The sequence below is a fragment of the Lycium barbarum genome, chromosome 12 (assembly GCF_019175385.1).
Source record: "Lycium barbarum isolate Lr01 chromosome 12, ASM1917538v2, whole genome shotgun sequence".
Lineage (NCBI taxonomy): Eukaryota > Viridiplantae > Streptophyta > Magnoliopsida > Solanales > Solanaceae > Lycium > Lycium barbarum.
The window spans coordinates 89,044,044-89,061,069 of NC_083348.1; the positions used below are offsets into that span (position 1 = coordinate 89,044,044).

Sequence of the window (17,026 nt, forward strand, 5' to 3'; positions counted from 1 at the left end):
TAAAAAAATAAGCTAAATAATTTTACAAAAAAACATTCCGTCAGCGAAAAGGATATATTTGCACTATTTTTGTAACGACAGGGGTATATATACCACTTTTTTAATTAGGCTATATTTGCTCTAAATCGCAAAGTTGATCAGTATATTTACACCTTTGCCCTTAAAAAAATATTATAAGTAGAGCTAAGACTAGTTTAAAGTGTTCAGCTAAATATTATGTGTACATATAAATTCAGGTAACCTGATTCAAGAAATATTTAAAATCTTACTAACCTACCTTGGCCTTACTCTCCAAATTCTAATCTAAAAAATCAACCCTTTCGTTCTTTTATAACAGTACCAATCTAAAAGTGCCTTTTAACTAAAATCTAAAATAGCATAATCTATTATCACCTCTAATAGAAAGCAATAACTATGAAGATGACATGTATTTCATTCGTAAGCATTGTAAAGCTACCTTTTGAGTTGTGGAAAGCCTACCACCCCCACCCTATGTTCCCAAAGAGGGAGGGGGTCCCCAAATTAAAAAAGTTGGATCTTCACGAAAATAATTCTTTCCCCCCCCCCCCCACATTTTATTATATCATAAGATAGTGTTTGATTGAACATAAAATTTTAAAATTAAAAAAAATCGTAACACATGAAAGACATATATGCACACACTAAAAAAAGTATCATGAAAATCTTCTGATTTTTAATATGACATGTTATTTTTATAAAAGAAGTCATTAAGAATAAAATTGAAAAAATCAAATTTTATCAATATTTTTTACCAGACACAGAAAGAAAGATACTGTCTTAATATAATAATACGAAATGAGCAATAATTATATGAATCTCCAAATGAACTTGAATATAGTAGAATAATTAACTAGAACCTATAATGGGCTCTAACTAAATTTAACTTAATTATTTTAACTCTTTTATATTACAACTAGATAGACTTATTCAAATTCATACTAATAAATGAAATAAGAGTAAAATACCTTACCTTTATGATAGATTGTACAGTTCTGTGGCAGTATATTCATGTGTATGGCACCTCAGCACGTTCCTTAGTTGTTCTTTTCTTGTTTGTTTAGTAGCATCATTTTCTTGACTTGTTTGAAGACAAGAAGACAAGTTGGGGATTACCTTACCTGGGAAAGGGTGAAAATGACGAGGTTGTCCCTTGGGATTGACATGGCCGGTCCGGCAACCAAGTGGTGGGAAGAGGTCAACGAGTCAGTTCAATGGCAAGATGGGATTTTCTACTCCCTTTGTGCTTCTTATGCTCTTGTTTCAGCTGTTGCCCTGGTAATTCTCTCTGTTTTCTGCTCTGTTGTTTTGTTTATGTAAATAGGCAAGATTCTTGGATTTTGTATGTAAATTTGATGTGGGGATATGTCAAGAATCAAGATAAGGTTCTTTTTTGTGAATTTGATGATCAAAGTAGAGTTTAAGAGCTGAAATGGGATGATCAAAGCAGAATTGATGTAGCCTCCAACTAGTTTGATATTGAGTGGTTGAATTGATGATGGAATTTTCTGGTCAAATTCATGCTATAAAGTTGAATACTTGCTGCAAGTTGGGATTTTTGGTAACTTCTGTTAGAAATGGAAAATCTTGGGTAACTGTAGGAATGAAATAATGGAGTTTAGATTTTTTTGTTTGTTTTGGGATATCACAAAAAAATATGATCCAAGAATGTTTGATTATGAAGTGTGTTTAGGGGTTCCCATTAAGAGAAATTAGGGGGATATTTGATGCAAACACGAGTCAAGAATGTTTGATTACGAAGTGTGTTTTAGGGGTTTCGATTAAGAGAAATTACGGGGATATATGGTGCTTTTAGCATGTTGCTAAAAAGTTGTAGCAGTGGACTTGACTGGTTAATCATAGTTCATGTAGGTTCAGGTAGACTATTAGCTTAAAACTACCTTATAGTTAGGGTCAAATTCAATACTTTTCTTTTGTAATCTCCTTCCTTCCTGAGGATTCTGCACAGCCTTCATATGTTTTACTGGCAATTTTTGTCTTTGTTAGATTTCCAAATTATTTCTTCACCAACTATCATGTAGATGCTCTTGTTCATTTATCTGATTGGGCTATATCATCAAAGCTTTGACCTTTTATCGAAGCTTTGGTGCGAGTATTAGGAAGTACTCATTTTGTGTGTGCTTGTGAGGTTTATGACCTTTACAATAAGCAGATGACTTTCACGGAAGGATGGTTTTTCCTACTTTTGATTAAATATATGTGTTTCAGACTAAGTTACTCGGACTCTTCGAAAGTGTTGCCGCACCCGTGTCGGATCCTCCAAAAATACACTACTTTTGAAGGATCTGACACGCACCCGACCACATTTTAGGCGAGTCCGAGTAACTTAGGTTTCAGATACACTATTTACCTAATGCTGGATGTGTACAAGACTGCTTTCTTCTTGATGCTTAGTTTTTGGGACTTCAGGTTGAGTGTATGAGTTAATTATGTGCAGATTCAATTAATAAGGATTGAGATGAGGGTACCGGAGTATGGATGGACAACACAAAAGTTTTTTCATCTGATGAACTTTGTTGTAAATGGAGGTAAAACGAACTCAGGCTAAGCAAACCATCCTGGCCTTTATTTATATGAAAATTAGTTTTAAATGCAATCTGTAATTTTTTTTCAGTTCGCGCCGTTGTCTTTGGATTTCACAAACAAGTATTTCTGTTCCATCCTAAGGTATGTTCTTTTTTTCCTAAATAGTAACTTTTCAATTGTCGATCTCCTTCTTAATTATGTGCAATTTGTTTTCAATAAAACTCGACTATGTATTCCAACTTGAATGTGTTGCCATGTTCTTATCCTCCGTTAACCTTTTTCTCAAATTATTTATTCTTTTCTTTATAGTGTGTCAATAGGAACTTCACAAATCAGAATTAAGTTAAAACTGTACCTAGCAAAGTTTTCACCTGATGGAACCATTTTCAAATGGAAATGCCTGATGTTGTTTTTGCTACTTGAAACTGCAGGCTATCTTTTATCTTTGACTCTCTTAACTTTGAGTTTAATTTGACATTTCAGATTCCTTGCCTCTTAATTTATTCATTTAGAAGTTCATCCTGCTTTCTAACTGCTTATGTAGTCTAATAACAGTAATGTCTGGCCATGTTTGTTTAATGTCTGAGCTAATTTGATTGAAAGCTCAATAGTAGATTCTTTCTGTCTTTCATATTTCAGTCTGAAGCTTATCACGTGGTTACCCATCTTTTACTTGCTCTAAACTTTGGGTTCGAATGCAATAGAATTGTTCAAGTGCTTAGGTTTATACTTTCTCCATGCCGCCAGCAGCACTGTACTGTTGCCATGTCAAACATTTAGCTATGACTATCATTTTATTGTGATGAATTTTATGTTAGCAGGAAATTAATCAACTGATAGCACTTCCATAATTAGGGCTTCTATGATCTCTTGCCTTAATTTGGGTGGGCTACTGCTGTACTGTCACTTTTAGGCTGATCAGGGGCGGATCTAGCCTATAGATGTGGGTTCAAATGAACCCATAACTTTTAGTATAGACCTGAATTTATCTCTGTAATACCCACTGAAATTGTTGAAAATATTTAATTATGAACACACAACTCAAACAAGGTGATGGGTTCAGTTACTGGAATCCAAGTCATGAACCCATAGAATTAAAATCCTGGATCCGCCTCTGGGCTGATGGGGTGTGAAAAAGAAATAAATAACATATCATGAGTCGTGATTCACGACTACCTCTTGAGCTGCTGCTTAATTGTTTACTGATATTAGATTTGCTCCACGACACACCAGGTGCTGACTCTGGCAATATTGGACCTACCAGGGCTCCTTTTCTTCTCAACGTTCACTCTCCTCGTCCTATTTTGGGCTGAGATATATCACCAGGCAAGTGAAGTTGTAGCATCCTGCAGGCGAATTTTGATCTATTAATTCTAACTCTTGCATTTATGTAATGGCAGGCCAGGAGTTTATCTACAGATAAGCTCAGAACTTCTTATATTTCAATAAATGGTGTGATATACTTCATTCAGGTTTGCTACAAACTTGTCCCTTGCTCATATGCTATTGCACATCATGGTTGTTCATAGACAAATATAGTCGATCAAGTGTTATTGCTCATTATTAGTCTTCTTTATTTGTTAGTATTATGTTCTTTCAAGATTCTCTCAGGCGAGTCAAACCCATCTAATGTTGTGTTCTAGTTAATAACCCCTTGCATTTGGGTGTCTCATAGACAGGCAAATGTGGTGTAGAAGTTATGGGTTTATCCGAACCGGATAGTTTTAGCTCAGGTCCTGTATATGTGTCAAAAATTCCACTAAAGAGGTACAAATAATAGATTTCAGACCTAGTAAATCAAATGGGTTGTGGTAGAATTTTGAACTCGGATCGTAGTTCGAAGCTTGGATCTGTCTCTCCTCATAGATATGCGACCATATGTGCGCTGCTTAATATGTTGAATTCTGAGATATTCCATATGTGCGCTGCTTAATATGTTGAATTCTGAGATATTCTTCTGTCCCTCAAAATCTTATGCCTAGTTCACCTGGGGTAAACATGTTTGGAGAATAGTTTCATTGCGGAGACAAGAGCCTCTCCTCTCAGCTCTCCATGCCCTTCAAACTGGTTCATTATCAAGTATTCATGGCTGGCTCCGATTATACCTTTAATTATTTTTTCTAAAGCAGTTGGAATATCCTTCCAAGATCTTGCAATAAAAGTTTATAGAACCATACGCAAATTTAGCCTTGAAATTGGACTAGATTCTCCTAATCCCAGCCCCTGAAGCCCCTAGCTTTTTTCCTTTCCAAAAGGATAGATCACTTCTAAATGGATAAAGCTGTCCATTATTCTTGATTTCTTGGTAAAATATTCCCGACCGACCTACTTGTCCCAAAAACTAACAAGCTATGTGAGTCTTCTAGATCTTATGTCAGGTAATAAACTAAATACAACTGAAAAATGATTTTGGTCAGGCCTGTATCTGGGTTTACATCTGGGTCAATGACAATAGCACAGTGGAATTCATTGCGAAGATATTTATGGCAGGTGAATCTCTTTATATTCATTTTCTCCTTTTGCCCTATTTTACTGAAGGTTAGATCTCCTTTCAAAGTTCATTGTTTTCTTTAACCTTGCATGTTTATTTGGTGCAGTTGTATCATTTATTGCAGCATTGGGCTTTCTGCTCTATGGTGGGAGGTGAACTTAATTGCTATTTCGTCGTGCATTTATCTTCTAAAGCATTATTCTCCGTTCTTAGTTGACCTTAGACATGAATCTTAGACATGAATAAATTTTCATTGGTTTTTCTTGTGGAATTTGTTTTTACAATTATCAGGTTATTTCTCATGCTGCGGCGCTTTCCTATTGAATCTAAAGGGAGGAGAAAGAAGCTTCATGAGGTTTGTATATTTACACTTCTTTTCTAAGATATTCACACATTCATCGTTTTACTTTATAAATACACAGACCTTGATGCATGTAAGTCTTTAAGATATATTCCTCACAAACTTAAGTCTCCTCCTACAGCACCAATGGGAGTAAAATTCTTAAATGTGATGTCTGGTTCTGTTGATCAATTTCCTTGTCCTAGGATGTCCTGCGATAACTCTGCTTAGCTTGCAGTGAATGACTGTTAGATTTAGCCCACATAGCATTCAAGTGGACAGATAGAGTAATACTATTCCTGAGATTGTATCTATATTTAAGTATTCAAATCAGATTCTGAAATGATAAAAAACAAGGATAGGATGGAACTTTCTTGTGACATTCTTATTCAGACAGCTTTATTCAGTGCATGAAGTGGGGCAACGTTTTGGTCAGGGAACCACTAATTTGTCAAGGCTGATGGATAACATCTTCACTCTATTTAGATTGTGTCACATCATGTGTTTGACTATACACTCAACTTCAGCGAGTTATTATTTTATGTATCTGTAATCATGATGGAACTGAAGTGATTGGAATTGCATATATGAAAGATGCCAAGTAACAAAGAACTATGTGCATGATTACAGTTCTTTGAACAGCTCCATCATGATTACGGTTCAAAGAACTGTAATCATGATGGAATTGTTCAAAATTGATTGGAATTATATATACGGAAGATGCCAAGTAATAAAGAACTATGGCCAACTAGATGAGCAGGAATGGAGCAAATTATAATATACAACACTAGGGAACCACTTATTGGTGTCTCCCTTATCTGGATTCCTCTTTTTCGATAATTAAAGTAGGATTTTACGAAAAATCTGCGGCACCAACAAGGTGCTAAGAGTGTATGAAAGTAGCTGTGGAATTTACTCCTTTAAGAATGTAAGGAGTCAATGAACTCCATCCACTATATGGTCAAAATCAGTTACAGCATTCCTACTACACCAACATTTTTATTTTCTATAAGCATTTAAATATTAAAAAGACAAGGATGATCCCGTTTTATCCTAACCATCCAAAATACACATAGAAGGGTGATTTTCCGTAAGTTCCTCTGTTTTTTACAATAAGATCCTCTGTTTCTTCCTCATTTCCTGCCCCTGGCAACTTTTTACTGCCTCTACCAGATTCCCAGGCATCATTCAAACAATCCCAAACAGGTTTAGGAACATACACCAAATTAGCCAGATGAATTCACAGCGTAGGAGTAAGCATCTAAATGAATCAGAGTCCTCCTTGCAGTAGCAGTGTCTGCTGCAAAGATGAAATCTTCGTCTGTGCTGGCTATCACATGTTACGCATGCTTCATGTAGGGAAACTATCCAAAACCAGCCACTTGGAGTATCTATGGTCCTCCAAGTCATCTTCCAGGGCTATTGAGCCAATACATTCCATTCTTCCTTAACAACTAACCATAACATGCTTTAACTCTGAAGTTCCTGTCATCGTTGGCATACAGAGGTGGAAGTCAGGCCAATGATCCATTACCATCATTCCTCCCAATTTAACAATTAGCACACTAACAGTCCGTACCTAGTGTTGATGATTTTTTTAATGAAAAAATTTGATGATTTATTAGAAATTGAAGATTCCAGCATTCTCCTTTGAAGTGTTCTTCAATGCTACATGGTACACTCTATGTTGATGACAAGATTTTATAAATTTAGGAAGAGTTCTTTCAAGTGCTGGTTTCCAGTCTGTCTTGCCATACTCTTGTTCTTCTGCCGTTATCTACTTTGACCTTGCTTTCCACCTGGTGGACAGTTTGGAAAGAGAGGAACTCCAGAGTTTTTGAAGATAGGGGTAGTCATGTGCAGGACATTAAGCTGAAGTGTCTTCTTTTGTTTCATTTCTGGTGCAAAGAATGTTTTATAGAGGAGGAGGTTTCTTTAATAGATTTGACAGGGCAACTGTAAGTGTTTTCAGATTTTGTTAGTTGTGGGGATCTATCCTCTGTAAATATGGCTTTAGCACTGCCCTAGTGCTTTCAAATTTCAATACCAATGTTACCAGTTTCCAAAAAAAAAAAAAAAAAAACCTTGCTTACCACCTCTTCAAACTCTCACATTGATTTCTGATTTGTCTCCCCACTACAAGTTCATAAGATGTGACTGCTTTAGTGCAGCACCGTCCATCAATTCCATATTAAGCTTTGAATCACCCCTTCCACATCTCTTCATTGGTATTCAATCTCCATAGACTTTTGATCTTGAGACACTTATTAAATAGTCTAAAGCTCTTCACACCTAGTCTCCAATTATTTGCTCATAGTTGACCATCTAATCAACTGCATCCTCTACTCTCACAATTAAATCCCTGTTAGAAGTTTCTTCTCGACCTATTCATTTGTTTTGCAACTTTAGCAGGAATTGATACTAGTGATATCATATATGTAGGAATCCATGCAATACCTATTTGTAAGTTCATCCTTTACCGGTATGAGACATATCGCCTCTGTCAAGGGGCTGATTTCCTTTCACACCTTTCAGTAACTTCTAGCCATACTTTAGTAGAAGCAAAAACTGCTGAGTGATTAATTCTCATCCTGGTATATAGTTGCTCAGTAGAATAGTCGAGGTGTGTGCAAGCTGGTTCAAACACTTCTTCTATCAAAAACATTAAAAAACAACTTCCCGACACTCCCTTGAGTATTGTATTCAGCTCCTAAACAGCCCCAGATAAACTTCCAGGGAAGAACTCCACTTTACACCTCAGAATACTTGCTAGACTCATCTTCGTAAGCATTAACTGAAAACAAGCTACTCTTTGCTGATTTCCTTTTCTTCTTTGCAGATGAATAAAGAGAGAATTATATCTCGGATATGGTGTGACGAAATGGAAACACAATTTTAACACATGATTTTTGTGAAGAAATAATTTTTTTCGTCTTATTGGTGAACCAAAGGATTGTCTGTTTTTGTTTTCTTAATTGATTATTAGTGGCCAACTCAAGATAACATCTCTTGATCAATCTGATTGTTTTACCAACCTCTTCTACATCACTTCTAAATGATTCTTATGTGGATATGTTTGTGTTATCTGAACTCCAATTGAGCTCAATATTGCTAAACACATGCACAGCTGCAGCATCACTACACTTCCACTTGACACCTATCGTAATGATAAACGGCTCGTCTCGCCGTGACCTTGACTTTTATTTCTTAACATCGCTTACTCTAAATTGATTCACATGATATGTTGTGTGCGTATGATTTCAGGTTGGATATGTGACTACCATATGCTTCACCTGCTTCCTCATTAGATGCTTTGTGGTAAGGCATTATTTATGTATTTCCTCCCCTCCCTAATGCTGGTCAACATTTTATTGTCCAAAGAGTAACATCCTCCTAGGTCCATTAGTAAGTTTTGCAAACTGGTAAATCAACTGAGGTACTTAGCTTGCTTACGGGGAGGTCAAAGCAAGGATACAAGGTTTTATACAATTTGTGCTATTGATTGAGGCTATTTTCATGAAATAAAAGGTTGTGACTTATGCCTTCAGGCTTCAGCCCAATACGACCCAAATTACTCCCTGGAAAAAAAGCAAAGAAAGAAAAAAGAAATCTTGAAAGAGGAACATGTACAACTCAGGACGTGAAAAGGAAAAGTGTATAAGGTTTATAGGAAAAGGACCTTTGACTTGAGAGCCAGACTTGCCTCAAGTCTCTAAGTAGCTGTTACTCCCATGCGTGTAACTTCTTTGCTATTTCTAACTTGGCTCACTGCAGGTTGTGTTATCTGCTTTCGATTCTGATGCATCTCTTGATGTCCTGGACCATCCTATTCTGAATCTGATATTCTACCTGGTATGTCTTAATCTGTTATTCCATGCTCCTAATCCTCCCTTCTTCTCTATCTCTGTGTGTCTGATCACATTCTTCTGTGTGGCAGCTGGTAGAAATTCTTCCTTCAGCTCTTGTGCTCTACATCCTGCGAAAATTGCCTCCAAAAAGAGTATCTGCACAATACCATCCAATCAGTTAGCTGCAGCAGACTTTTATCACCGGTCCTACTACACTTCCCCATGGTTGCCCCTGCAGAAGCTAAGAGTTCTGCGGGAAATGTGGAGATGCAAATAGGATCCATGTGCAATAATTTTGTGGAAAGGCCAAGATGTCAACTCTTTCCCCAGTTGTTAATAAACAAAAGGTTGAGCTGTTTTACTTACATTATATTATTTATGTGGTTGTGCCGTGAAGCATCAGACGAACAATTGTTCCACAAGTTCGTGAAAGATATCCTAGTCATGATGCAATGATGCAGAGGGTTATCAGTTTCATCACTGTACTATTTTATGCTAACTGTGATGTTCTGCATTTCCTATAATGTGAGATTGCACGGATGTAATGTTCATCATTTGATCAATGACAATGCCCTCTATATTGACTTTTTGTTTGGTAAGTTATTTGTAATTTTCTTTAAACCAAGATATTCTTCAGAGCAGTGACTCCCGGTTCAAATTTCGATGAATAATACGTCTGATCATCTTTCTCCACTTAAATATTAGACTTTGGTTTGCAGAAGGTCCAGTGATGCGCTCATACTGCTAAATGGAAGCCCTGGGGTGCACAGTTGTTTTAGCAACAACGCTATTTTGATTTCTTCTATGACACTGATTTGTTGAAACAATACGGCAAACTGATTAGAAAACTATTTTTCATTTTCTGGTTCTCGAAACCTTTTTGGTTTGCCCCTTATTTTGCTCCCTTATTGTTCATTATTAGCCTAAAGTTGATATAATTGAGTTGAGAAAATCCTCACTAAACGCAAATGCACATAATGCGCGTGCACACACACATATTAAACTGCATGTATACAATCTACATACGTTTTCTTTGTCAAATCGATTTCCACGACTTAAGAGAGGAAAATAACACTCCGTTCATGTATACACTAACGAATGAATTTCTGTTAGATAGGCAAATTTTCTCTAGCAGCCAGCAATACTCCAATCCAGGTCTAAATTACAAAAAGCATCTTCAAACCCAAATTGCAAAGTGTAAACAACACACCAACAATTTGACAAGGAATGAAGACGGGATAGTAACTAGCACAATCATCATCGACAAGACCAACTATAACCTTGATTCCCTCCAACAAAATATCTAGGTCAATTTACAGAAACTGTAGCCAGTGCCACTGGTTTACTTATAAAATTATCTCAGGTTTTGTGGAACTTCATCAACAGGAGGAGCAGCAAAGCGAACATTAGCAGGCCGAGCCACCACTACTGGCTCATCAGCAAACAATGCTTTGATAATTGCTGGTGTTTTCAGGGGTCTACGACCAGTCATTCGTGGATAGACATCTTCTAGGAAATAATAAGCATGGCCTGCAATCATTCCCTGGAACAAGAAAGCACACTTCAGTATAGCACAAAAATTGCATGTCATATGAAGTAAGGAAATAGGAATGCTCAAGCCCCTCCAAAGGAAATCTAAAAAGCAAGGTAACTGAGTGCTGACATAAAAAACAAGAGACACGAGTGCAGGTAGAAAGGTCTAAACAGAAAAGCCTTCTTTAGCATAATACTACCTTGCGACAACAAAAGGAAACTAGTGAAAGACAGATGTACAAGAATCCATGAGTTTCAGTATCCGACTATCCGTCCCATATCTTGTGCGAGAAGAAGTTGGTAAGCTAAACAGTAATATGCCTTAAAATGCTAGACTCTGCATTCCCTAGTTCAAAACTTCAAATAGTTCCTTCGCTTTGGATAGAATATACTACAGATCAGCATCCAGTTTTGGGGATTTATCATCATTGGCTAAATCCTTGGTAGAAAACATAAACATGGCTGGTAGGTGAAGCAATTGACACATCCTTATAGTTGGGGAAAGCAGAAAAGAAGTGTAAGCTTTCTCGCTAAAAAGCCAAAATCCTGGCTACCAGGATTTTTATCTAAGGTTCAGGCAAGATGTCCAGCAGGAGCAAAACCTGATTAACTTTAAACCTCATATAGTTTCATACTGTAGCATGAAACAAGTAAAACCTAATACATGAGTTACCAGAAGTATACCAGTAGATCCACCCAAGCACTGGCCCCAACAAGCACAGAGAAGCCCAAAAGAACCTGTGACAAGGAGAAAAAAGTGTGATGAGGTTATCCGCCACAAACACAACCAACAAACTTCATTAAAGCGAAACTACGAGCAGATTGCCACTTCAAGAAACAACAACAACAACAACATACCCAGTGAAATCCCACAATGTGGGGTCTGGGGAGGGTAAAGTGTACGCAGACCATACCCCTATCTCGGAAGATAGGGAGGCTGTTGCCAGAAACAAGATATGAAAAAGATTGTGACCCTCGCGTGAATATTAGTGTCTTGGATTCCTTATTCTATTCTAATTCAAGAATTAAGTGCTTCTATTTATATGTCAATATTGTTTTAGTAGGTCTCCCAAGAAAGAGCATCATTGTTTACCAAATATCCAGGTGCTTTGAAACACTATTGGCTGAGCTATATGTAGGGGGCAAATAAGTTTTTGAATTTCTGTGTCTTTCTTGCGCAAGACTATGTTGGTGAAGACCTCCATACTATGTTCCAGAAAGGGTTTCGAGCCAATTAGATCCTAAAAACTGAAATATGAAAGACTCAGTAAAAACATAGCTCAGCAAATAGCCCCTTCACATAATAATGACGGCCAATAAGGAGAGCCTGTCAAGTGTCAACATTGATTTTCAAAATCAACATACGGCAGGTTTACCATCTTGAATGCAAAACACCACTTAACATTGCATACACTACCCAATACAAAATGAACAAGGGGCCTACCACACAGAAAAAGCTTTCCTGAGACCCAGTTGATGCTCTTCACACCCAAAATCCCCAGGCTCATTTAGTCATTTTAATAGGAATGAATGGGAAAAATATTTGATTAATGGATCTGCTGTAGCCCTTCAGGTTTGACAACTTAGATTTAGCAACTACTCTCTCCGTCCCAAATAGTTTGACTTGGCACGGAGTTTAAGAAATAAAGGAAGACTTGTGAAATGTGTGGTCCGAAACAAGACTTAGATATTTGTGTGGCTGTAAATCATCTCATAAAGTTAAATTGTTTCTAAATATAGAAATGTGTCAATCTTTTTGGGACAAACTAATAAGGAAAATAAGACAGTCTTCTTGGGACGGAGGGAGTACAAGATATTCGTAAGCTATTTAGTCTTCTTTAAACAGAGTTTATGATGGCTGATTCCTTAACTTGATACTATTACCTTTAAAGTTTTATTCCAAATATTTAAAACATAATCAAAAGTATAGATTAGGTAAATCGATGAGTAAAAAGCCATAACTTATAAGGATTGTTCAAAAATGATGGATAGACATGAACATGACCACCTTTCACTCGGTGGCGTTTAAACTGTCAATTTACAACTCACATATTACATAAACCTTTGCCCTGCCTATTTTCTTTGAAGAGTTAAACACATTACTCTTTATAACTTTAGCATTTTTCCTAGTTAGTTGTCACACGCTATCAAACTTTGTTTTACCAAGTTATATGCCATATTTTTAAGCCCACTGTCATATTGTGAAAGACATAGTAAAGTCCAAACCAACTGCGGTCATGGACCCCACGATAAGGCCGAAAAGATACGTGGCAGATTTTGACTAGAGGTCTAATGATTATCTCCTAGCAATTCACATCAAATCATCACATGCCAGCATAAGTGGACCATGCAACACAAGTCCTGTGTACCAAAAAGATCATAAGTGGGTTTCCTTGTTTCTATGTGCATTTACATCTGTAAAATGCACTGAACTAAATCCTTCCTAGCACATATAAATAAGGAAAACCAGATATACTAGGCATGAGCTTTGAAGAGCAGCTCTTTCTGTAAATTGTCGGATGAAAAAAACAACCAAGTGATTTCTGTGATGTGTCTGGTTGCAGCATATACTTTTCGAGTGGCTAGCAGATTAGCTCTAGTGAGGAAACATCAGGAGTAAGTGCAGCCTACTTCAGGATTGCATTAAAAAAAAAATGGAAAATTGCAAATGTCATACCTAGCAGAAGAAACACAAAAATGCAGGGGGGCAAACCACAGGTGAAGCAGCTCTTGCAGTTAAAAGCTAAAGATTTGTGAAGCAAAATATGATCGATTAAGTAATAGACACTAACCCATGGGAGGTAAGCTGCTGTGAAAGTAAAGAGACCCAAAAAACTCATGTGGATAAACGGATTTTGCTTGCTCCATACATAAACCTACAAATAGAAGGAAGCAGAAAGATGAAAAAGGATTGGCCAAGACAGACCACAAAAGCTGAGTCAAAAATGGAGTTCTACGGCGGAGGGGCTAACCATCATAAACGTCAGTGAATTGCTTAGGAAGATGATCTTTGCAAATGACTCTGAGACATAAGGTATCATCCCCCCGACAAGAACAATTCCTGTTAAAACAGTGGCACCAAACAAGAGCATATAGAAGAAATCTGCAGTCCTTCCCCTGAAGGAGTTCTCTTCTAGAAGCTTGCAGTACCGAGCTAGGAAAAACATGTGAAACAGAAAGTCCAAGTCTGAAAAAACATTAAGAAAAGGATATCAGAATAGTGTAGAAAAAAGAGCAAGAAAGTATCTTCTCATGTTGCTGTATTCCTCAACATAAGTGACTCTGCCTTCATCTCATAACCTCAGATGCACTCACAAATAAAAATACATAATTGAAAGAGAAACTTGTATGGCCGATTAGCAGGAAATTGAAATTCACAAACTGCACTAGAGATAGGAGGCAAGGATAAGCCTAGTTTCCATTTTGGATTTAATCTAGCATGCTGTTAATAACTACAAAATTCATTTCTGTGACTTGTGTCTTCGACTTCTCTCATCTACCAAACTTCCTAACCTCCACTGCGATGCAATATCTTTTTCCAAGATCAGAAAGAAGTGCATATCAGGAAACTGACTTCTACCAACATATTGCAATTCCAATGACCATTGGCAAGAGATACTAGAAAATTAACCACAATGAGAAGAAGAGATTATCAAACAGAAGTGCTACAAAACAATCAGTCAGACTACAAAGTAAAAGCTGAAGCCCTGTATTTAGACAGGATAGTTGTTGAACAAAAGAGCCTAGCCATTAAAGGCATAAAAGATGCATCGCTGTTCAACTGCCACATTAAGACAATCACTCTCAATGAGCTAAAATGAGGAAACAATCTTTTAAGAAATACAAAGCTAGTTGCTGGGAGAGGAGAAATTACCCATCTTCCGGAAGTAGAGAAAATTTGTAATCAGGCGCCAGACCTGGTAATGCTTCACCACCAACTTGGGGTTCAGGTACAAGTTATATGGAGATATAATCTGCAACATACACCCAAAATACAATCAATCAACCAACTAACTCTCAATCCTAAACTAGTTATGACCACCTTTATGAATCAATCCTCTATATCCATTTCAACATCCCAAAGTACAACAATCAATACACTATGCCACAATACCAAATTAATTACAAGTCATCTTTATCCATTAATTAAGGTCCATTTCAATTTTCAACATCCTAAATTACAACCCCACAAAAAGAAAAAAAGAGAATCAAAAAGTACAAACAACCCACAATTTTTATCATTAATATCTCAACAAACAAATTAATTCCTACCCAAATAAAGAAATTTCCTCAAATTGATAATAAAACAAATAAAAATTCAATCTTGAAAATCTAATATTGGATCATACCTCAAGAGAACAACCAATAGTTGTTACAATTGCAGCAGTAAGATACGAACGCGTAATAATTGGCATCTGTTTATACCATTCTTCCACAGCTTGTGCCATTCTTTTACACAAAATAGAAACTTTCCAGAAATACCCTAACAACCCAACTGAGAACACCTCTAAGTTATCTGAAAATTGATCAATTCAAGATTTCAAATATATATACACGCATATGCATATAATATGTATATATGTATGCGATCGTATTTTTAAATATTTAGCTAAAGGAAATCAAAGATGAATGGCAAACAAAGAAAGCACGAATGAAATGGTATTTGTAACTTTTATAGGATTGTAGTTTGTTCTAATCTTATTTCGCTCAAGTGTGCTATTTATAAACTAGGATATGAGCGCGTGTTGTCACGGACCAATGAAATGATTCAGTGACGAGTAAAGGCCAATGAAATTGGTTATGAGCACAGTATTGATGTCAGAGGCGCGTTTGTCATGGCACTTGCTGTTGGATTTTATGGTTTAAGTTTTCCTTTAAAACAGGAAACTCTATGATTTTTAACTTTAATTAACTACAATTACTAGTATTCTTATGATTTTTAACTTTAAATCTACTATTGTTATTATTGTCAGTATTGTGGAATCTCTCCTCTACTTATCTTTGAAAAAAAGGAAAAATCAAGTTGAATTTTTTTTTTTCATCATTACATGGACAGGGAGAAGGGAACTAGAGGGACTTGGGAATAAGATAAGTAATCAGGAATTATGGAGATTCACAAAAATAAATGTTATATTTTGGGGAAAAATTAGTTTTAGTCTCTTGGTACAAAAATATTCCTAATATTATACAGTAGGCTAAAATATACAACACTGTTAAGATGTTTAAAATGAACGTTCTTTTTACTGCTAAAAATCATTTTTAGGATAACAATTATATTTGCTTGAAAGGGGTTAAAGACACGTGAATCATATTCGATCAAAACCCTTTTCTTGTAATTAAACCGAGAAATGTATATAAATGGCACGAAATAAAGAAATGAAGTAGAAAGCTTGCGGTATTTAATTTGTGTATTTCATCAATGATGTTTAGGGTTAGAAGTGAGCAAGAGAGAGTGAAGTAACCGGCCTCTCGTCTTGCTCTAGGAGGGCTTATTTATTGATACAAAGCTAAGGTTTCTCCTTCGTGTAAAAATACAAGTGCGCAGCGAGAAGTGATTGTTCAACAGTGTAAAATCCCATCGAACAGTGTTGCAGGTTGGGTGTTGGTCTCGAGGTCGATTGACGTTTGGACAAGTAGTTGTTGAAAATGCATTCTAGATGGAAAGTGAGCTCTGACTGGGAAGGGAGACCCATAGAAACGATGCCACTAGTTGCTTTGGCCCCGGAATGTTTGGCATTACAGCAGACGATATCTATTTTCGGTACACCGGAATGGACATTCAACATAATTACCAGATTGTGGTCGGTCCGAATTGAGACTTCCACGTGTAAGTTCTAGATTAGCCCACTTATCTAGCCTGAATTTTATTCCATACACGTTCGATCCCACGTAGCACTAGATTTTGATGAGGTGGAGAACATTAAAATTTCATGTACGTTTTGTTTGAAACAAACAATCTATATCATTTATTTTTCCGATGAAGTACATTTCTTCAAACCTTGAGATGAAAAATCATTACGATCCTCCTCCTCTTTTGAGGTCGTTTGGTTGGAAACAAATTATTTTAGAACTAAATGTTGAGATTATAATATGAAATTAAATAACAATATTATTATTCGGTGGATATATTTTCATGATAGATATTTAGTTTATTCTTTTTTAAAACTGCTTTGATATGCTTTATTTGAGCCGAGGGTATTTCGGAAACAATCTTTATACCTTCACAAGATATGAATGTGGTCTGCATAC

General features: G+C 36.5%; 2 protein-coding genes across 2 annotated transcripts; one reads left to right on the forward strand and one right to left on the reverse strand.

The window, feature by feature from the left end:
* Positions 1-985: 985 nt before the first annotated feature.
* On the forward strand, positions 986-9,833 carry LOC132625239 (tobamovirus multiplication protein 1). Its single transcript, XM_060340090.1, has 11 exons — positions 986-1,296; positions 2,477-2,567; positions 2,654-2,706; positions 3,799-3,891; positions 3,966-4,037; positions 4,983-5,055; positions 5,163-5,208; positions 5,348-5,411; positions 8,661-8,714; positions 9,171-9,248; positions 9,334-9,833. Exons 1-11 carry the CDS (start codon positions 1,156-1,158, stop codon positions 9,424-9,426), a joined length of 858 nt encoding a protein of 285 aa, XP_060196073.1. The 5' UTR covers positions 986-1,155; the 3' UTR covers positions 9,427-9,833.
* Positions 9,834-10,329: 496 nt separating this feature from the next.
* On the reverse strand, positions 10,330-15,466 carry LOC132621368 (derlin-2.2). Its single transcript, XM_060335605.1, has 6 exons — positions 15,127-15,466; positions 14,652-14,751; positions 13,750-13,964; positions 13,570-13,653; positions 11,462-11,515; positions 10,330-10,787 (listed from the first exon to the last, which is right to left on the reverse strand). Exons 1-6 carry the CDS (start codon positions 15,223-15,225, stop codon positions 10,599-10,601), a joined length of 741 nt encoding a protein of 246 aa, XP_060191588.1. The 5' UTR covers positions 15,226-15,466; the 3' UTR covers positions 10,330-10,598.
* Between the last annotated feature and the right edge of the window lie 1,560 nt (positions 15,467-17,026).